Genomic DNA, 22,380 nt, shown 5'->3' on the forward strand with positions numbered 1-22,380 from the left:
TACATGGCAAATATGTTTAGGCCAAGGGACAGCTGCTCCAAGTCATCATCCACTTTTATCAAGAGAGTCCCGCTCTCTGGCATCAAACTAAGAAGGCCTTGGGAGATCCTTTCGTTCGTTCCTGAACTAGAAGCTCAGGCCAGAGACCCACAATCTTACATATACTTCAATCAGTGCTTTAAACATTTCTTATTTTTCAGGTTTGAGGAAGAGCTACAGAAACAAGAGAAAAATTCATAGAAGCCAATGGTGTTCGGGGGGAAAATAACCCCATTGCCTTGAGGTTTCTATTTTTTCTTCTAAAATGATTGATTTATTTTTCTGTGTTCTAATTTCAAGTGTGGGCTGGAATGCTACCATGTATTAGAGCAGTGTGGGGACCGAAAGTATCCTTCTTAGAATTCTGGTGCTCGGGAAAAATTCTAACTTCTGGGAGCTGAGCTCACCTCCCTTTCACTAACACTTTTGCTTGAAAATGTTTTCCCGCAAGTATTTAGAAATATAAATACGGTTTCTTTGGATCCAAACCCTCTCACTTTCTTACCTCAACTTCCTTTTACAAGTTTTACAAGTAACTAAGTTGATCCTGTAGCTGGAAGAACCAATACTTACCACGTTCCTGAGGGAATCAAGAGAAAGTAATTTGAAGCCTCAAGTGTTTAGACCTGTATTTAAATATTTTCCCTCGCTTAGCCTGCAAAAATAAATGGATATGTGGGATGGAGAAGTCTTAAATTCTGTTTTTATAATGTTACGATTTCAGTCCCAGGGATAGAATCTAATGTATTTTTATTTGTTGGAATATGCAAAGTTTGTAGGGTGCCACTACTACTCTGGGAAAATGGCCGATGACGAAGACTATGAGGAGGTGGTGGAGGTAAGATGAAAAGACTGACTCTGACAGCCAAGTGGTTTATGTAGAGACCGTCAAAGCCGTGTAGGTGAATTAATCATTTGAAAAATACATTGTCTGTTATAACTTCACAAAGGCTCATTATTAAAGCACGAGAAAGGAATATTTTACGTTCAGTTTCACTATAATTATGTAGGATTTAGAATTGAAAAGAAATATCACTGTTTCCCACTTTTGCTTTTCTTTAAACTCCCGAAAAACATGGTGTGGGGGAAAGGCGGGTTCTAATTTGTCTTCCAAAACTCCTTCTTTCCCACCTGCCAGCTCTCCTGATCAAAGGGACAGAGGAGATGAAGAGAAAGCTCTGAAAACTGAACTCTATTTTGTAGTTTCTGCAGAGCAGTAGGGAAAAGAGAGCTATTTGCTCTTGGCTTCAACCAACTGATTCTCTATAGGGTGATATGGATTAAATGTTCAGAATCATACAGATCAGATTATGTGAGATTATATGTAAATGTGCACACGTACCTGTAAATGTAAACTTAACATACTCACAAGTGACATTTGGAACCATGCTTTCTGACCAATTCTATCATATTTACCTAAGGGAACAAGGCTAGCTTTTGCCATTAAATTNGGACATCTGACACATTTTACAAAGCTGTTACTGTTTTATAAAAATTTTTAAAATCATGTTCTAGTTTTTCTTCACCAGCTCTTGCCTTCAGCTTCACATTCTAGAAATTAAATCTAAAAGCTTAGGGGCTATAATCTGTATATATTGGCATTGAATCTGAAAGTGCTTAATAAATTACAATTAATGATGATCTAAACATATGAAAATCTCCAAGTGCCAATGATACTTGGAGATAGTTTTGAAAATCTGTCCTTTTTCACCAGAATGAAATTAAAGAGCTACCCAAAACAAAATTCCAAATTAAAGTGCCAAAATTTATCTTTGGAAGATTATTTTAGTGGCCGGTCTATATTTAGATGAAGAAAAATGTGTTATTTTACAAATAAATTTGCTTTTATTGTTGAAAGATCTGGGGGAGAAAACACAGAAAGAATGAATCTCCTACAGGAGAACATTTCACCTCTCTGGCTTAAATGCCAAAGGCTACATTCTCAGTGTTCAGTATTATCACTGGTGTGTGGATTTTACATATGCCCCTATGGATCAGAATAATGACTATTAAACATTAATCCAGTTATAAATTAAAATACCTTCCCTGTGGTGGTAATACCAGTAATACTTTTTAGCCTCCAACTTAAAAAAAAAAAATCCCTTGTTTTTTCTTGAAATAATTGTATTCATTGGTCACTGGAAGTTATCATCAATGCTAGACTTGATTGATTTAACTAGATGTCGTAAAAACAGAGGGGGCTATTTTTAGGCATCTCGTCCTTGCCATTTTGTTCCTATTACTGCTTCTGGGTCTGACCAGCAGTTGCTAAATGGATAGACTTCCTGCCAGAGAGTGATCAACCGAGGGTTCTCTGACCTCAGAAAAGATGCCACGAAGAACAGGATGGTGGCAAATTTGAGAAGATGGTCAGGGAAGAGGTCAAAAACAGGAAGTAGCTTTAAAAATGTATCTTCTGGGGACCTTGGACATCTAAATAAAATTGTGCTATCCCTCTCTACTCAAACTTCAACTTGGATAGAAAGGACAAGAAGCAGGGATGTACTATCTAATTAGTGGCGCAGCTCTAAAAAAAAAAGTGAGATTTGGCATATATGTTAATGTCAACCATTTGGGTGATGTTACTTTTTTTATAAGCTTATTTCTGAGATACGTTTACCGATGGTGAGAGCCCAGCAAAGGTAAAGTTGGATAGCTCCCAAAAAGCTGCTCTTGCTTGGATGCTCAGAAAACCCAAAATAGTTGAGAATCATTCATTTTAGTTTAATATTTCTTCTTGAGTCACTGATGTTTTGTGTGGCCACAGGCATGGCTCTGTGTGGATCAGCATTAAACAGTATTCCCTAAAATGTCCCAGTGATATTTCCCATGTGATGAAGGCACAAGCATATACAAGAGAAATTCTTCCTCCTGTAGAAGCTTGTGATTTCTGTTGCTCTGCGTAAGGACATACAAATAAAATTAGATTTTAAGTTAGAGAAATAGTACAGGAGCAAAGAAAGCCCAAGAGTGAAGGGCGTTAGGCAAATTTTCTACTAATCTTCCTGCAGATGAAATAGGCATCTGTGTCAATGTGGCCTATTGACACTGGTTAAATAACTTGATAAGAGTTCACGGAACCAAGGGACAAAAGAAGGGAGGCCAACTGAGGGAAATTGAGGAGTCCATGTTTTCCCCTCTCCCCAAGTATATGTTTTTGCGGCAGGCAAAAGAAAAACAAAGCATAAAATGTTAGACATTTAGTGGACTAAGAAAATGAGCCAAATGTTTCAGTTTTATGCCTTGTGTGCCTGGGCCTGCGGCTTTGCTTCTACCAGCTTTGCTGGGTGAGGCTGGGGGCAGGATTCCACTCCCCTTACACATCTGAAACAAAATGTCAGCCAGTTCCCATCAGCATCTATTTATTGCCAGTGATGTCAGAAGTAGAACAAAAGTAGGTTTGATTTCAGACCCAGGCTGCAGGCACCTCGCAACCATCAGCTGCAAACTGCCGCCTAACTTTCCCACATCTTGTGCTGAGAGATCTTTGCATTTTTCCCCTCTCCCCTTGGCATTTGTAAATTTTCATCTTTGCATCCTTTCAGGGCCATCGTGATATGCAGTCAAATGCTCTACCCCTGAGCTATACCCCCTGGACCATCGTGCTATAAAGGGATTTACCTCCCACCCCCACTCTGGAAGAAACTCTCATTCCTTAGTAATTGGGATGGTATACGGATAACTGAGATTGTATATGCTTTTGGGTCTGTTATTTCCATGATACAATCCAGTTAAAAATTGTATTCACATCGAGGTTTCTGTTTAGTTTTATTGTTAATCACAAACAGTGAGTTATGGCAACTTGTTGTTGTTTTCTTTCTGCCCAACCCATATGCTCAGGATATTGTTAGTATATTTTCTCTGCAAATTCTGCCCTGGGTACTGTAAGAAAAAGTCTTATTTAACTCGTCTCAAGTAAAATAACTGCCCCTAATAAATAATCAGACACCTTTCTCATCACCCTTCATCTCCTTGCCTCCTCTGGTAGCATTCAGCTTAGTTTCCCCAAAGTTTCAGAAAGCTAAATGGGTCCCAAAATATGAAGAGGCTCCCTCATGTACCTGCTTCCCACAGGTAGCACACACCAGCGTAGCTAGTAAAATAACCCAGTGGTTCAGCTGAGGCAGAGGAGAGGGGATTTCTGCTTTGTTCTCATGATGATTCTTTGTGGTCTATTTATAGTATTACACAGAAGAGACAGTCTATGAAGAGGTGCCACGAGAGGTAAGACCCGACCCGCGTCTGCATGAGCTGCATGCTGACTGAAGCAGGCAGAGCCTTCCCCTCTCACAGACTCTCTGGGCACAGAGCTGGCAAAGGGAGAATCTGAAAAGAATCCCTCACCTACGGGTGCCCAGCAGCACATGATACTAGACTGTTTGACAGAATACATCACTGTTCCTGCTATTCAACACATCCAAAGTGATTGGGAGTCGTTTCCCCATTGTTCATGTGGTATTTTTGGTGTAAGTGGTACTCATTAAAATAATACCTATGGCCGTCACCACTCTGTGACTGCAGCAATCACATAGCCTTGGACATACGATTTGCATGGGAGCCAGCAGTTTTATTGGATAGAGTTGTAACTTGTGGGGCACCATCTCTGCCAACGGAGATGGCACCTCCAAGCCTTTGTCCCCGATGATGCAATGAAATGATACTCTGATTTTAGCACATTAGGAACTCTAAGAAAGCCATTCCCATAAATAGTCCAAGGTGAAACTTTTTTCCAAGGTGAAATCCCTCACTCATGCTTTATTTTCTGAATAGAGTGATCTTCCTTGATCATGACAAAAAGGGATGGCTATCCCTGGAGCCTGCTCAAAGAGCCTGTAATTGCATGAAACGTAACATTTGTAGACACTGTGAACTGGTTCATTTCTCACCATCAACCGTACATCAGTATTAATGGGCAGAAAGCCACCTATTAGAATGATCTGACAACACTAGGCGTTGACATAGATGTACAGTTTCCTTGTTACTTAAGTTTCTCTTCATCGTTTGGTACAGATGATATTAGCTGTGAAGGAAATCATGCTCTGAGATAAATTGAAGACCTGGCTGCTTACCTTTCCTTCCATAGAGGATTTTTAACCTTGGACTAGACCCAAACTTTGGGCCTTAGTTTCTTCCACTATACAGCCTGTTGTAAGCAACAGTAATTTCCCGCCTACTGTATGCCTAGGATTTTTGTAAAGACTATTACCCCTTTATGTTGTCATCATTATCCTTGTCCACCTGAGCATTTATTAGTGTAAATGGCACTCCAGTTCACATTAATTAACTGACTAAGCCAAAAGAATGGTAACCACTAGTAATATCGATGTGATTCATTCTTTTGGAGGTCATTATTCTTTGTGTTAGACTGCAGGGGAGAATGCCTAAAGACCTGTGAAACAAGCAACCAATTTTTTCTTAGACTCATTTCCAAGTTAATATAAAATCAAGAATTTGAGCTTTATTTGATCATCTTTATCTTTTGTTTTCTGATTCCAAGTTTGCTTTTACTTTACCTAGAGAATTTAAGATTTTAATTTTTTTTAATTTTTTTAAATTTTTTTTTATGTATTTCTGAGAGAGAGAGAGAGAGAGAGAGAGAGAGCGTGAGCAGGGGAGGGCCAGGGAGAGAGGGAGATACAGAATCTGAAGCAGGCTCCAGGCTCTGAGCTAGCCATCAGCACAGAGCCCAACGCAGGGCTCGAACCCACGAATCGTGTGATCATGACCTGAACTGAAGGCTCAACTGATGCTTAACTGACTGAGCCACCCATGTGTCCCAAGATTTTAAATGGTTAAGAATATTGTATTTCTGACTTTGATCCAACCTTAAGGTGTTTGGGTTCTTTTCTACAAATAGAAATTTAAGGCCCAATAGCAACCTACTAAGGAGTAAACTTTTTGCTCCACATCATCTTGAACCATCAGCATCCAGATTTATGTAATATGATGTACCTTCATATGGACTGAGTATATGATTTCCTGATTTAGCCGGTTTTAAATATGTAGGAATAACACTGAGAATGTAAGTCTGACTCAGGGTCAGAATAATGCGTATATGCCAATATCCTGGTATCACGGTTTTTACTTACATAACAGTTTTGAACTGCATGTCACATTTTCAGACAATAACAGAAGTCTATGAAACTACGACAACAAGGACAACCACATCTGACTATGAGCAATCCAAACCAGCGCTGCCACAGCCAGTATCGGCACAGCCAGTACCAGCCAAGCCACTGGAGAGGAAGAAGGTTATCCGGAAGAAATTGGATTCTTCGAAGTTCATGACCCCCTACATTGCACACAGTCAGAAAATGCAGGATCTCTTTAGCCCTGTAAGTTTCAAACCATTTCTGCTAACCTGGTTTTACTATTGAGAAATTACTGATCTCTACCAACTCTGTGTTGGATGCTAGCTAGATTTTGTTTCTCAGCCTCGTATGAGACAACAACTTATTCTGCAGAAATAGAAAATTTTCTGACCCTTTAATTTTCCTTTCATGTAATTCGTTTGCACCATTGCAGTATCAGGGAAAGCATCTTTTCTGAAATTATTCCCACAAAATAAGCAGAAGGCCAATTGTAAAGCATTTGTTGATATTTAATCACAATTTGTTAGCCAACCTAGAATAATGAAGTCATAAATATATTCAGTTGAAAGCAGTTCAGAGAAGCTAAATGATGTCTAATTAAACTGCCTGAGCAGGATGCCCCTAAAGTAGACTAGTTAACAATATGTAAAAAGATCTTTAAGAGTTGTATAGTGAAGAAGAATGTGTAGTTTAGAAAACCAGGATCAGACTAAGAGCTCCTCTGAAATGAAGATTGGAATGTTCGACTATACCCCAGAATAGTGGATTTTAACTGTGGCCACACATTGGAATCTTCTGGGAACTTTAAAATTACAGATACCCAGGCTGTTCTGGTTTAATTAGTGGTTGGGACATGTGCATGAAGATTTTTAAAAGCTGCTCAGGTGGCTCTCACGTGTAGTCTATGTCCAGAATCACTGCTGTTGAAGGTCCCTAGTCCTTAACTTTCCATGTACAGTTATACTGTAACAAGTTATACTGACTGGAAGCAGACTGAAACCCATCTGAATAGATCTCATTTGTTGATTGTCCATGTGGGCAGAGGTCTCACTTGGTGGCATAGCCTATGGTGGCTTAAAAAAAATGAAAAGCAGCTCAAGGGAACATTGGATTATACAGGACTAGATGCTTATGTCAAAAGCATCCTGTTGGATTGGTCAGTAAATATTTATGTATGGTTTAGTGTTAACTCCTGGGAACTATTTGGTAAATTTCTAGTTTAGATTCTTAAATGATCTAAAACCTAGTTTTCTAAGACTTTGATCTGTAAAAACAAGACTATTTCACCTCCTTTATCCTTGCAGTATTCGGCAAAAATAGACAAATTTTTGTCAGTTTATTATAAAATCTCCTAAATTCTGACATTAATATCCTAGAACCTCTGCTAGCCTGAAGAAAATGTTGTCAAAGGTTTATAGTATTTTTTAAATGGTTAGTGATAAAGAGTATAATTTAGATTGTTGACTACATTCAAGAGTACCATTGAAGCATTAATAATGATTATGCATTGTTATTAAAGAAAGAACTCCTTGTATATTTAGCAGAAATAATAAAATCGCATTCCTTTTCAAAATACTCCATAATTCAGACTTTCCATTAATTCAGCTGGTGTCTCAGCTGTCTAAACCACTGAGATTAAACTCCTGAATTGAATATTTTTGCATTGTATTAGCAATCAAATCTTTTCAGACAATTTCTACATTTGCTAAAATTATTGAGGTTCAGGCTTTTTATGTGTGCATTTAGACAATAAAAACATTGAGAGAATCATTTTAGGGCATTTCCAAGACAATAGTCTGTAATAAAATTTCTACCGTCTCAAGTATCCAACTGTGTTTAGGAAGAGCAATTAACAAATCTATTTTAGTTTTTGCTGAGAATCAGGGTAGGGGACAAAAAGCTGTTATAACTGATAATTGTTAGAATTTGCAGGATTTTTTTTAATCAGTTGAGGATAAATACATTGCTTGAAATTTATGCTGCTGTCTTGTCAGGTTTTAGGCTAATATCTGATATTTTTTCAGAATAAATACAAGGAGAAATATGAGAAAGCTAAAGGACAGCCATACGCCATCACATCTGATACCCCAGAACTTCGCCGAATCAAGAAAGTACAAGATCAACTCAGTGAGGTGGGCTGCATTGCTAAAATAAAGGAGAGAGACATGTCAAAAACATGCCCATCATTGGGAATTGAGGACTGTAGTTGGTATAGAGAAAGTGAGGAGTCGAATTACTGTGAGCCAGTCCAGAAATCTAGAGGAAGTATTGGCTATAGATTATGGTGCTGTAGATGTGAACCCCAAGAGACGTCTAAAAGCTTGGCTCAGCAAGTTAGCTTAGGAGATATGAGATGGTAATTTCGAATTTACTGTGGCTTTCCATGTAGGGGTGCAGGGAGACTGAAATTCAGCCAGGAAAGCAGATTTGCCATAAATGGAGGTACTCTGCAGATTTTTGGAGATTATAGTTTTCTACCTAAAATGCAGAAAGTCTGTTTTGTGGTGCAGATGTTGAGTCATTGGGTTAATGCTTTTTATTAGAAGATATCCTTTAATATAGTGACATGTGCATGCCTGTCATGAACTCTGTACATTATTTCTGCAGGTTAAGTATCGAATTGATGGCGATGTTGCTAAAACTATCTGTCACATAGACGAAAAAGCAAAGGACATTGAACATGCAAAGAAAGTGTCGCAGCAAGTCAGTAAGGTGAGGTCACGTTATAGATGGCTGGGAGGCTAAGTAGCATGTAGATTACCTCTACCTGGCCTTACGGAGAAAACTGGCCAAGCTTGATCTTGCTCACCAGTCTCCCTTGACTCCAGGGGCTTTATGAGCTCTGGTACCCACACATGTCAGGAAGGCTGCACACGTGACTAAAGTGCCTATAGGACCTATGGTGGATTGGAGAGCGTATGCCCTGCAACTCGGCTCAAGACAGCTGCTACATAGAGTGCAGTCTTGGTGTCCTCAAAGTCTCTGATTTATTTTTAAAGAAGTAAAGAAGTTAGGGAGCTTTATTTTTATTTTTAAATTTCTTTTAATGTTTTTTATTTCTGGGGGGAGAGAGAGAGAGAGAGAGAGAGAGAGAGAGAGAGAGAGAGAGACAGCATGAGTAGGGAAGGGTCAGAGAGAGGGAGATACAGAATCTGAAGCAGGCTCCAGGCGCTGAGCTAGCCATCAGCACAGAGCCCGATGCGGGGCTTGAACCTATGAACCATGAGATCATGACCTGAGCCGAAGTCCTACACTTAACCTACTGAGCCACCCAAGTGCCCTGGGAGCTTTATTTTTATGAGAAATCCTCAAATTTCAAATGTAGGCAACTAATTAAAAACATTTTAAAAATAACACATAAGTCAAAAGAAACACGTTTACTATCTGAACTCAGCCAATGACCAATAAGGTTGTGGCCTTTATATTTTTTATTTTTTTATTTTTTAATGTTTGTTTATTTATGAGAGAAAGAGAGAGAGAGTATGAGCAGAGAAAGGCTGAGAGAGAGAAGGAGACACAGAATCCGAACGAGGCACCAGGCTCCAAGCTATGAGCCCAGAGCCTGATGTAGGGCTCGAACTTATAAAATGTGAGATCATGATATGAGCCTAAGTCAACTGCTCAGCTGACTGAGCCACCCAAGTGCCCCAGGTTGTGGCCTTTAAAAGGAATCTATAGAGAATCATAATCATGATTTAGTTTTAAAAAATCAGTCTATTCAAATAAAGGTTACCAATGCAGGAAAAGTATTATGGGATGTTGACATGGTCAATGTTTTCACAGGTGATGCTAGTAAAACACAAAGGCACCAGGGCAGCCTCTTGTGTGAGGACATTTTGATAATGAGAGACTTTACAGCACTGTGTTATCTAAACCCTCATGCCCTTGGAGGAGACATCAACCACACGTCCTCTGCTCTTTCTGTCTAGGTTTTATACAAGCAGAACTGGGAAGACACCAAGGATAAGTACCTGCTTCCCCCTGATGCCCCTGAACTTGTCCAGGCAGTTAAGAACACAGCCATGTTCAGTAAGGTAAGGGCTCCTGCTCTGCTGTGACTTGTGTCTTTCTGTGTCCTTCCAGCGTGTAATTTAGAGGAATACCCAGTACTCTTGATACTCAGGAATGCAGTTCCTCTGTCTTTTTGTGAGTATCCTCGAGCCATGCAGGTTGCAGGGATAGATGTAGGCGAGGAGGAACTGAGAAGAAAGCTGTTGAGTAGAGTGGAAGGGAGGGTCTGGCAGGAGCCTGAGCAACCCCAGGGAAGATCACATGGGGAGAACAAAAATGCACTAGGGAACTGGCTCTGAGAGACCCATAAGTTATAGACCCTGGGCTACACTTTGGGTATTTCTGGCTATCAATCTTACTCAATGGTTTTCTGACTGAAACTACGCTAAGTGCCTCCCAGCTCCTTACACTTGCATTAGTACTTGTTGTGGGAAGCAGGTAAAGTCCCAGAGAAGAGATGAAGCCAAATCAGACACCTCTACCCTTCTGAAAATAAGATTTGTCAGAAGCAAGACAAACATAATAAATATGACTCAGAGTGGGTGGAAAGGGGGAGGTTATCTGTGGATTCCATTTACCTTTGCTCTCACCTTGCCCTTGGCTCTTTTTGCTATTGATGGATGCATTCAAAATTGTGTATTTCTTGTAAGTGTGAGCTCAATTTCTCATAACTTTTCACTCTTTTCTGATTTAGAAACTGTACACTGAAGACTGGGAAGCTGACAAGAGCTTATTTTACCCATACAATGATAGTCCAGAGCTGAGGAGGGTTGCCCAAGCCCAGAAAGCCCTCAGTGATGTAAGTAAAATGCAGTCAACCTCATTGGGAGGGTGGAATTAGAACATCTCAGATTGTCTTCTGACTATCTGTCTTCTGTTCATTGCAATTCTTCTTTCAAAAAGACTACATGTCATCATTGCAGATGAATACATCTAGAATCGTTGTAATTTGTGATGTCTACTTAACTTGGATTTTAGAATTAGATGTAATTTAGTCCCATCTTGTTTTTTTGTAGGTGAAAACTTGAGTCTAAGACCACATAGGTCATTAGTGGGAAGGCCCAGATTAGATGCCTGGTCTTATGACCCAAGACCAGTGTTCTTTATACTGCAGCATGTGCCTCTGTCCCCTTGGCTGGAATTGAAGTTTTTCTGTGACGTTACAGGGGCATTTTTAAAACCCTATTGAGATCATCATAGCCACGTTCCCAAATATATTAAGTGAAAAATGTTATTGAAGGATTTCAATGCTATGCTAATGATAAAGTCTGAATTGTGGTCTGTGCTCCTTTTTCTTTGTGGACTGACATACTTGTCCAAACATGTTTGTGTAGTTACTTCACAAAAAGCTCTTACCATTGGGTGTACATGGAGGATATTTCAGAGTTAGTAAAAAAAAAAAAAAAAAATCAGCAGTCCCCACTGGCCAGAATTTTAGTGTCTTGGAACTTGAAAAGTCCAATAGTTTTTAGTCCTTAGGTTGAAAGCAAGAGCAGCAGCAGAGAGCCCCATTCAATTCTAGCACCTCCCCTTGTTTTGAGGTTCTTTATTTCTTGACCCCTGGATTTGTTAGATGCCATATTGAAAATCCAAAGACTACTGCTCTAGTCTTCAGGAAACCACTCTTTTATTATATAACAAGTTCTTTTTATTCAGTTGTCAACTAGACCCTTGGAACCTCTTATAGTCAGTGTGAAAGTAACAAGTCAGTTGACGTCTTGAAAATTACTGTGATTTACTTCCAATGGATCTTAGGATCCTCTCTTGCCCTGTACTGGAATTATGCATATTCATTTGACAGCATTTCCATCTTTTGAGATCTAATTTTTATTGCCTCTCTTTTAATATCATTTGCAAGTTTCGTGGGCATATTTCTATCCCAATTTGCATATAATTGGTTAAAATATAGCATAGGAATACTTCTATCTTTCCATAGAGTAAGTTAGAAACTAATGAAGTTGTAACAAAAATTTAAGTCCATCTAGTACACAGTACCCATTTTGATGTGCAGGGACCTCTTGCTTTTTTTTTTTTTTCCTCTTCTGTTTATTTCTGAGAGACAGAGACAGACAGACAGACATACAGGCAGCATGAACACGGGAGGGTCAGAGAGAGAGGGAGATACAGAATCTGAAACAGGCTCCAGGCTCTGAGATAACTGTCAGCACAGAGCCTGACACGGGGTTCGAACCCACAAACTGTGAGATCATGACCTGGGTCAAAGTTGGACGCTTAACCAACTGAGCCACCCAGGTGCCTCCCCCCCTTTTTTTATGCACGTGCTTCTCTTTTAAGTTAGCTTTTTGGTTCTGTATCTCATAAATATATAATACTGTTGCATAACCTTTATCAAGTGATCAATAGTTATTTGTTGAGAGTCCATTATGCATGCATACCTATCAGAATAGAAAAGTATAAGAAGTTTTCATCTTTTCCCTTGAAATGTATAAACAGGCTGATAAGGTCAAAGTGTTATATATTAACATGAAAATTTTTTAAATTTTTTTTATTTTAGAAAGCAAATGCTATAGTCTGATACTTGCTGAAAGACAGGGCATATGCAAACAAATAGCAAGGCCATGTGAAAGTGCTAATCCCAAGAGAGGGGCAATGTTGAATAGAAAAGGCTTTTCCTTTTTTTTTTTTTTTTTTCATTTTTTTATTTATTTCTAGGAGAGAGAGAGAGAGACAGCGTGAGCAGGGGAGGGTCAGAGAGAGAGGGAGACACAGACTCTGAAACAGGCTCCAGGCTCTGAGCTGGCAGTCAGCACAGGGCCCGACGCGGGGCTTGAACCCACGAACCACGAGATCATGACCTAAGCGAAAGTTGGACGCTTAACCGACTAAGCCACCCAGGCGCCCCGAAAAGGCTTTTCAAGTAGAGTGAGCACTTGAACAAAGGGACAGAAGTAAAATGAGTTTAGAGATGACAAAAAAAGTGAATGCTGTGTGTGCCTAGTTAGGAGGCTCTGTTTAAGAAACAGGCGGCAGGACCTTGAAAATCAGGCAAAATAGCTTTTTGACATGCTATGTATTCAGTAAGAGGTGTCATATGATTTTGGAGGGGAAAACAGTATGTTAAAAGTAGGATATGAAAAAATTTTGTGGACCGTACAAAAGATTGAGACTATAAAAATTGTGATAATTTTAAGAAGGCTATTTTAAGTAATACAGAAGGATCAAAGAGATGACAGGGACAAAGGAGAGAAGAAAGGAATCTGAAGGTAGTAAGTATTGTGAAAGTGTTCAGGACTTTGGATATTGGAGATGAAAGAAAGGAGCCATAGAGGAGTTAATGTCAAAGACTGGTAGTCTGGGTATATAGGGGTACAGGTGGTAAAGATGCATTTGTGAAAAGAAGAATGGAGTTGAGATAATGAACACAGATCAAGGCATTTTATGGATAAATTAGAAATTTCATACTGCTGCATTAGGTATGAGAGCAAGAAAGAGATTACTATTTGAGAGTCCTCAGAATAAAAGTGACAGCTGAAGGCATGACCATGTATGAAGGAGGCAGAACAGTGCATGGCCAAGGGCAGAATTTTGGAGGACACCACACTTAGGACATCTGGGAAGGAGCCAGCAAAACGATGGAACAGAGAAGCTGAAGGACAACCAGGAAATGCCATGTCATGTAAGCCTAGGAAGAGGTTTCCAAGAGGACACTTAATCTCCAAACCCATAAAATGGAGAGATGAAGGGATACCTCCATGCCGCTCTAGTGCTATGGACTTTGAACAGTTAAAGTTGGCCACGTATTTTGAGATCTCTCAATAAAATACATAGTGGAGAATATATAATAATGAAATAAAATCCTCCCATCCTTAGAAAAACTTGGCAGTTAAGGTATGGCTTTTTATTTTTTGCAGATTAACTATGCACTAAGTATCAGATTACCACCATGCCTATTAATACTGTTGTCAGCCGCATAAACTTCTACAATTATTGGGCACAGAGCTCCAAGCAAGCTCTTGTTCACAGATCATACCACTGGATTGGCATGTAGATTTCAGACTGTGGCATTGGGTTCAGAGGCTTTCTCTCCCTCTCCTGTACCTTCTTCTGGTTTCTCGGAACCCTACTTACTATGTTTTTCTTGTTACCTAGGAGAGACCAAATACTTTGCAAACCCCAAGAGAGTACTTAAGCTGATCCAGAATGCAGGATTCTAACTAGACAGAATTCTGAATAAGGTTCCTAAGAAATTAGGACTCTAGATCTGATTTCTCTGAACGTTCTTGACAGAATGTCATAGTTAGTAAGCGTTTTTCCTGACAGGATGCTGCATATTCTCTGAGGACTTAGTCAGCCAGGGAAAATACCAATTGCCCTATGCCTAAAATAAAGTCTTCACTTAAAAAAAAAGATTGAACAGTGGAATTAATATAAGTACATTTTAAAGTGAGTCTTTTGTATCCCCGTTGATTTAATGTTCATAAAAGCTTTTGTTATAGGCAGTAGCTAGATATTATTAAGCTGAGACATAGATTTGGTTAAACCATGAAGGAGATGACTGAGACCTGGGAACTATCCAAACTTTTTAGGTTGTAAATAAGAATATTGCCACCTAGAAGGAGAAATAATTTGTAGAAGTCTCACAAGTGAGTAGAAGAGTTGGCACGATAAATCTCTTCTTGAGATTTCCCCCAAAGGTCGCAGTGTATAAACACACGTTCAGAAATCAATCATTGAACCTTCACTCTAGTCAGACTCTGTGTAAGCCACAAGGGTTCACAAATGAGCAGGTGTGTTTTCTATCATCCCAGAGCTCCTAGTCCAAGGAGGGACAGATGTATAAGCAACCAATCACAGTGTCATCCGATGATTCCTTTAAAGGAAGTAAGGGCCAAGTTGAGTGAGATCCTGAGAAAAGGTCCTTAGGTCAGGGACGGCTGGGTAGGGGAGACTATGACGTGGTGAATGAGCAGCAGTTTGCTGGCACCTGGGGAGAGCGTGGAGGTGGGGCATTCCGGGGAAGAGGGAATAGCAGGTATGAGGTCCAGAGGCATAAGAGGTTTTTGTGGGCCTGGGGACCTACAAACAGTTCTGCATTGTTGGAGGCAGGGCTCAAGATTGGTGGAAGAAAAGGCCTGAGTAGTCAGTAGTCAAGGAAAAAAGGAGGGCAAGAGAGAAAGGGCTGCATGATTAATGAACATGATACTTATTTTAAGACAAGAGAGGCCTTTCACAGGCTGAGGGAAAGGAGCTAATAAAGAGGGTGTGGTTGAAGCTGTCAAAGAGAAAGGGTGATGGATGGAGCTAGGTCCAGAGGGCTACGGGGTGGGGGGGTGGGGGTCAGCAGTCTGAGTAAAGGGCTCATGCCCTACAAGAGTTGCTTCTGTGAGCCATGCAGCAGGTGAGAGGGAGGGGTGAGTACTGGGAAAGCTAAGTGTATATAGATAGCCTTCCTTTACTCTATAAAAGAGGAGGCTGAGAGTTGATTGGGGGCCTAAGGACAGTCTTGGAGTTTTACACTAACCACTGCAAGTAGAGACTGCATAATGGGGCTTTCAAGCTTCATTGAAGGCAAAGTGGCAATTGGATAGCATAAATTCAGAGTATTGGGCACAGAGCCCCAAGCAAGCTGTTGTTCACAGCATTTATCACTAGGTAGGCACCCAAACTTCAAGCTAAGGGTTTAGGTTCAAGAGGCTCCCTCTCCCATATCTGTACCTTCTTCCAGTGGCTCTTCTAATCATGCTTATCACATTATCATTATCCATACAATAGAGTTATGTGATTTTTTTTTTCAATAGCACTCATCATCCTGGATATAAGAACAGAGCAAGTGTGTAGTTGAGTTGATCCAGAGCTAAGGGTATGGTAGCTGATGTAAGGACAAGAGTTTGGGAGTTGAAATTGACAGAATAATTTCAATTGCAAATCATGACATGAAGACAAATGGAAGGAAACAGATCTAGGGTTAATAATCTTAAAGAAGTAAGACTTAACAAAATAGAAATTCCTGCTAATACTGAGAGCAAGGGTGTGTAGCATCTGCAAGGACAAGTTACTGTTATGTGGTACACTAAAGTTTAAGACTTCATATACAGGTCAAAATATAATCTCTTTCAAAAATACTAACAAATGGAACATGGGAAATAGTCATTTTCTATGGCTCATGAGCGTCCCTGTCTTTTATTTTGTCAGATTGCCTACAAAAAAGGTCTCGCTGAACAGCAATCTCAATTCACATCTCTGCCAGATCCTCCAGACATAGAGTTTGCTAAGAAAGTGACCAATCAAGTGAGCAAGGTAAGTAAATAGGATGAGTCTGCCTTGAAAACTCTGGCTTAATCATCTCAAACATCAGAGAAAGTAAGGGGAACCTAATGACACCAGTACTGAGAGTATTTTTGCAATATGACTCTGAAAAGTCGACAGCAAAAACATTGCATCCATTGACAGCGTGGAACCGTAATACATTAATAAATGTGCAGCCAGCTTAATGACTCCATGGTCGGTAAATATGAAAGCTGCGTTTTGAAAACAGAACATGTGTCCTGATGTCATTTAACATTTTGACTTGCAGAAGTGATACTAACAAAGAACTGAGTCCCCACACATTTTCTTGGAGCATCTGATTGTTTTAATTCGGTGTGAAGACCTTGCACAGTTTTATGCTCTCCGTCAGACATGGAGAAAATAAAAATGCATGCGTGATTTCTCAGACATGGCTTAGTTTGACAGCCACAGGCAGTGTACCTCCTAACTTTTAAAGCCCAGGCAAATGGCTTAGTCTGTCTATATTTAGGTTGGTAAGCTAGCTCTGAGGAATGCAGGCCTGACAGAGACTGCAGAGAGACAGATGTTCAACTGGTGACCAGGCCCATGCCAAATTCCTATTTTAAATTGGTTCAAATCAGGCCACTTTCTCCTGGGATACGGCTGATTTTAAATACTTTTTTCTTTGCCCTCTGTGGAGTTGAATCCCAATTTGGTCTTCTGCTTGAATTTTGATGGAACCTAAAGGTTTCCATCTTGTTTAGGTATTTTGTGGGAAAGGACGTCTCTGGTAAAGAAGGAAGAAAAGTTATGGATGATGAAGTCTATTCAGTGATGTTTTTAGTGTCTGATAGGGCAGTCTACTAATTGTATAACCAAAGGCTATTTGGAGCATCTGCTAAGTACAGTAAATTTTCATTAATAGGAATGCCATGACCCTGAAATTTGCCCAGGACTAAGCAGAAATAAACTTTAGAACTGTCCGTAAAGAGCCAGCCTTCTGAAAGTGTTGATATTTAAGTAAGATTGGGAAACAAGGGCAATTGATCTTTTTGAAGAAAAAGACAAAGCTCCTTTAAAGGGATCATTTATAAATAAAAATCTATTTTTAATTTTTAAAGCATATTTTAAAAGCTATCTTACTATTGTAACATGCTTTTTACCTTGAGTACGCAGTGTGAGTAATTGAATGTGATAAAAAAATAAATCACTTTCACACTGCTCTATAATCAATCTGTCCACTAATTTAGACATGCCAGTCAGTCTAGAGTGCACTCGTCAGTGTAGTAGCCATCATCTACGTGTGACTATTGAGCATTTGAAATGTGATTGTATGAACTCGGGGTCTTCTATGTGTAAAATATACACTAGATCTTGAACACTTAGTATGACCAAAAGAATGTAAAATAGCTCATTCATTATTCTTACATTGATTACAAGTTGAAATAATATTTTTGGACCTATAGGGTTAAGTAAAAATGTTGTTAAGCTTAATTAATTCCCCACCTGTTCCTTTTTACATCTTAAAAATTGGCTACTAGAAAATCTAAAATTACAGTGGCGGTTTGCATTGTATGCCTGTTGGGCTGCACCACTCTAGCCAGACACAGTGGCATCATTAGACCCTTGAAAACCTCACCAGCACTGGGTTTGCCCTTGTGGAATAACAATGTGAGCCAAGGGAGAATGGCTGAGGATAAAGGTCACTGTATTTGGCTATTTATCCCAGTCTCCCCCAAATACCAAGTTCTTAATGGGTGCTGTGCATCCAAAATAACACTCACTTTAGGAGGAAATGCTTATGATCTGTAGTGGTCCATCTAACAACAAACCATCCAGTAAGAGAGGAGTAGAGCTGCAGGTGGAGGAGAAAGAGGTGATTTAGCTGTGGGACTTAAGTCTTTTATTTTGAAGTATTCCCCATGGTCATGGGCTTTGACGTATGTTTCAGTATCATCATTTCCTTTCTTTCCAAAACATCAAATCTCCTTCATGTACTCACTCTTATGTATTTAAGTTCAGCATTTCCTTGTCTGTGTCTCCCAATATATCCCTTTGTCTTATAGCCTTTGTTTCATATGTTAATATAATGATCATGTACCTGTAATGATTTATATTTTTTTAAATAGTTTATTGTCAAGTTGGTTTCCATATANACTTGTGCCCCTATGCATTAGCATGCCTGGATCCCTCGGGTAAATTCCCAGCAGTGCTATTGCTGGGTCGTAGGGGAGTTCTATTGTTAATTTTTTGAGGAACCTCCACACTGTTTTCCAAAGGGGCTGTGCCAGTTTACATTCCCACCAACAGTGTAGGAGGGTGCCCATTTCTCCACATCCTCGCCAGCATCTAGAGTCCTCTGATTTGCTCATTTTAGCCCCTCTGACTGGCGTGAGGTGGTATCTCAGTGTGGTTTTGATTTGTATTTCCCTGATGAGGAGGGATCTGTAATGATTTATATTGCTTATATATTGACTATATTCTGTTTACCAGCTTTCCTTACTGTAGCTGTCAGAATCAGTTCTCTAACCTTGGTCTCCAATACCAACACTCATCCTAGCTCAGCTGCATTTTGGAGCTCTAACACAGATGGACAGTCAGGCAGCGTTGTTCATTAAGCAGGCCTTCCAGGTGAGGACACTAGGCACACTACAGCCAGCTGAAAGTGAGGTGCTGAATGCAACATTGGGAAGTCCCTTTAGTTTCTCTGTGCTTGCTTCTCTACTTCCAGATTCATGATAGGAGAAATGTGAGATTTCAGGTTAGAATTTCTAATGATACCTAACAGGGATGTAGAATTGAAAGGAAAAGCTCTGTCCCCTCTACTCTGCGCACACTTCTGCCACCAAATGGGTTTTTTACCACACCGACCAAATTCTCTGACACCAGCTTGGTGTCCTATAATTCAGTTCAATTCTGACATTATCTTCTTGGAGTTAGCCTCGGATCTCACAGGTTAAGGGTCCAGACCCACAAGACTACCCCTACTTCAGACACTAGTCATCAGTCTGGACCTCCCATACTTCTGCCTATAATCCCGGGTTGCCATGACTCCTTCCTCAGGTTTAATAATTTACTAATAATTGGCTCACAGAGCTCAGGGAAACACGTTCTTAAATTTATTATAAAGGATACAGATGAACAACCAAGATAAAGAGGAACCTGGGGTGAGGTCCCAAAGGGTCCCAAGTACGGGACCTTCTGCCCCTGTGGAGCTACTCTTCCAGCGTGTGGATGTGCTTGCCACACTGAAAGCTCTCTGAATTGTGTCCTTCAGGGATTTTTATGGAGGGTTCATCACATAGGCCTGACTGATTATTAATTCCATCTCTATTGCCTCTTCCCTCCTCAGAAAGTGAAGGGTGGGGTGGAAAGTTCCAAGCTTCTAATCATGGCTTGGTCTTTCTGGTGCCCAGCCCCCATCATAAAGCTATCCAGGAGTTGTGTCACTGAAACAAAAGACAACGCTATCACTCAGGAGATGACAAGGTTTAGGACTTCTGTGTTAGGAACTGGGGGGCAGAGACCAATATATATGTATTTATTACTATTTCACTGGGATTTTTTTAAAAAAATATCTTACAATGAGTATTGCCATACAGCATGAAGATGCCAAGCTCTAATCTTCTAAAACCATGGAAAGTCCTCTATCAAAAAGAATTAAGGAGATATTTCCATTGATGTCACCAGAAGAGATTTGGTTGGGTTAGGAAAGTAGCCCTGGGCCCACTGTGGGCAATGAAAATATCAGTTGGGACCCCCTCCACCCTTCTGAGAGGATAACTTGTCTATGAATGAAGCTGTCCGAAGTCCCAGTATTTACTCACAGAAAAAGTGAAGTGTGATTAACTAAACTGTCTTTATATCCTTCCATTTGATAACCACATCAAAACCACAGATGTAGATATGGAAAGTAGAAATGAAGTCCTGTGTTTGGATGTTAGGGTGTCCAATCTGTGGCCCAATGAAAGCACTCTTAGTTCATTTCTGGGGAGGAGGGACTATGGCCTGGGGAAGCAGTTTTACTACATCTATCGACATGCGGTTACTCTTGCCCACAGAAGGTGTTCCATAGCTTGTAATTGACTCCATGTACTCTCCTCTGTTAAGTGAACAAACACAGAATCTTTGAGGGCATTAAATCAATTCTTGCTGCCAGTTTTCCATTGATTGGCTTTACTTGACAGAGTTAGACAGAAGAGTTGGGGTGGGGTTGGGGGAAAAGTTGGGTGTTGGACCCCTGGTATGGCTAACAATCTTTATGTACCACATAAGCAGGCCTTGCTGTGAGACATGTAGAATAAGACACTTGGTTGATAGAGGAGGCCCCAAGTGGACACATACCTCACTTTCCTTCTCATTCCTCAAGCTACAGGCCTTCAGTCTTTAACTCCTTTCCTACCTATAGATGAAGAGGAAGGCCACAACTTCAACAGTTAACAAGCTCCACCCTCTTTCCTTACTGTGAAAATCTTCCCAGACTTGGGAGTAGAGGTGGATTGTGAGAGACCCACCTCTATGGTGACTGGTTCATAAAGAGGAAGAAGTGAGGACGGACTTTGGGTGAGGGTGTTGGATGGTCTTGTACTCTTATTTTGCATCTTGTTTTAATATCTTTTGAAAAATCAGACATCCATTTCATAATGTAAGAATTTTTACTTAATTTTCCTTAACAAATCTACATATGTGATTCTAATAATTTCTTCATAGTATCCCAACTTTTGGATCTCATTAAGAGTATTCACTACTTTCTCAATGTTAAATCCTTTTACAAAGTTGTGGGGATGTATCAGGACCACTTGCCCCTATTCCCTAATCATAGAGCTTTCTTCCTTTGCCAGCAAGCAGAGAAAGGGCAGTATTCCACCAAAAACTGTGGATTTTGAGATCTTAAGCTGGGGTGTGTATATGAAATTGTGTTTATGGGCATTTTATAGCTTTCTCAGGTTTCTGAAGAGGTCTATTCTCCAAAAAAGATTAGAAATACTTCTACAGGTAATCAGCAAATCAAAAAAATCCATTTTGACCAATTGAATTCAGCCAGTTTTGACTGACTAAAGGGTTGACTTCAATTTTTTAAAGCTTCAAAAGAGGAGAGTAGGCAAATAATTTGGCACTTAAATATAAATTTATCTCAATAAAGATTTCCACCGAAGAATATGTGTGCGCACACACACAATTTTCTCGAGTTTCTTACTCTGTTATGCTAGCAATGTGGTTGTCATTATTGTTATAATTATCATATCCTACATTTGTTTAGCACTGAAGAGTTTGCAAAGGACCCTTGAGGGTATGGACTTATCTAAACTTTTCAGTAATCTTCTGTAGAAGGAATTATAAGTATTGCCAGTGCTGTGGTTGAGAACACTGAACCCCGAAACTTGGAGAGGCTCAGCCACATCTTTGGTAATGATGGAGTTCAGTCTTGGGCCCAGAGCTTCTGAACTCCAGCCCAGGAATCTAAAATTTATAGCTGTGAAAAACTTTTGGCTAGCACTTAGCACATTAGCCTCTTGAGAAGAAAGGATAAAGACATTTTAGAGAGGGCTGAGCATCCTTTAACTCAAACTCACTGGCTTTGCACATCACTCATTCTTGGTACTGGTTCTGTTAAAGGTATACCAGAAAATCACTTTTTTTTTCTTAAAGAATGAAGTGGAGGTGTAGGCATGCAGGTACTTTGAGACTCACTGGTTGTATCTGTTACACATTTCTATGAGCCAAGAAGGGAGATTGCTTTAACCCATCCCTAGCTCATATGCCCAGGTTTGGGATTGACTAGCTTAATTTTATTTTAAACATACATTTTTAAAAATGTTTGCTTATTTTTGAGAGAGAGATTGAGAGATGGAGTGTGAGCAGGTAAGAGGCAGAGAGAAAGGGAGACAAAGAATCTGAAGCGGGCTCCAGGCTCTGAGCTGTCAGCACAGAGCCCAGTGTAGAGCTCAAACTCCCAAACCATGAGATCATGACCTGAACCAAAGCCAGACACTTAAACAACTGAGCTACC

The 22,380-nt window shown here is 40.0% G+C and overlaps 1 protein-coding gene across 1 annotated transcript in view; it reads left to right on the top strand.

Annotated features, from left to right (window-relative positions):
- Window positions 1–841: 841 nt before the first annotated feature.
- Window positions 842–22,380, top strand: part of NEB (nebulin) — a 208,494-nt gene continuing 186,955 nt past the window's right edge. The window contains exons 1-8 of the mRNA XM_077767832.1: window positions 842–877; window positions 4,222–4,263; window positions 6,162–6,374; window positions 8,156–8,263; window positions 8,739–8,843; window positions 10,061–10,165; window positions 10,837–10,941; window positions 16,296–16,400. Of these exons, the coding sequence (XP_077623958.1) occupies window positions 842–877; window positions 4,222–4,263; window positions 6,162–6,374; window positions 8,156–8,263; window positions 8,739–8,843; window positions 10,061–10,165; window positions 10,837–10,941; window positions 16,296–16,400 (819 nt within the window). The remainder of the gene's footprint in view (window positions 878–4,221; window positions 4,264–6,161; window positions 6,375–8,155; window positions 8,264–8,738; window positions 8,844–10,060; window positions 10,166–10,836; window positions 10,942–16,295; window positions 16,401–22,380) is intronic.

This window comes from Crocuta crocuta, unplaced genomic scaffold, assembly GCF_008692635.1.
Source record: "Crocuta crocuta isolate KB4526 unplaced genomic scaffold, BGI_CrCroc_1.0 scaffold154, whole genome shotgun sequence".
Taxonomy (NCBI): Eukaryota; Metazoa; Chordata; class Mammalia; order Carnivora; family Hyaenidae; genus Crocuta; species Crocuta crocuta.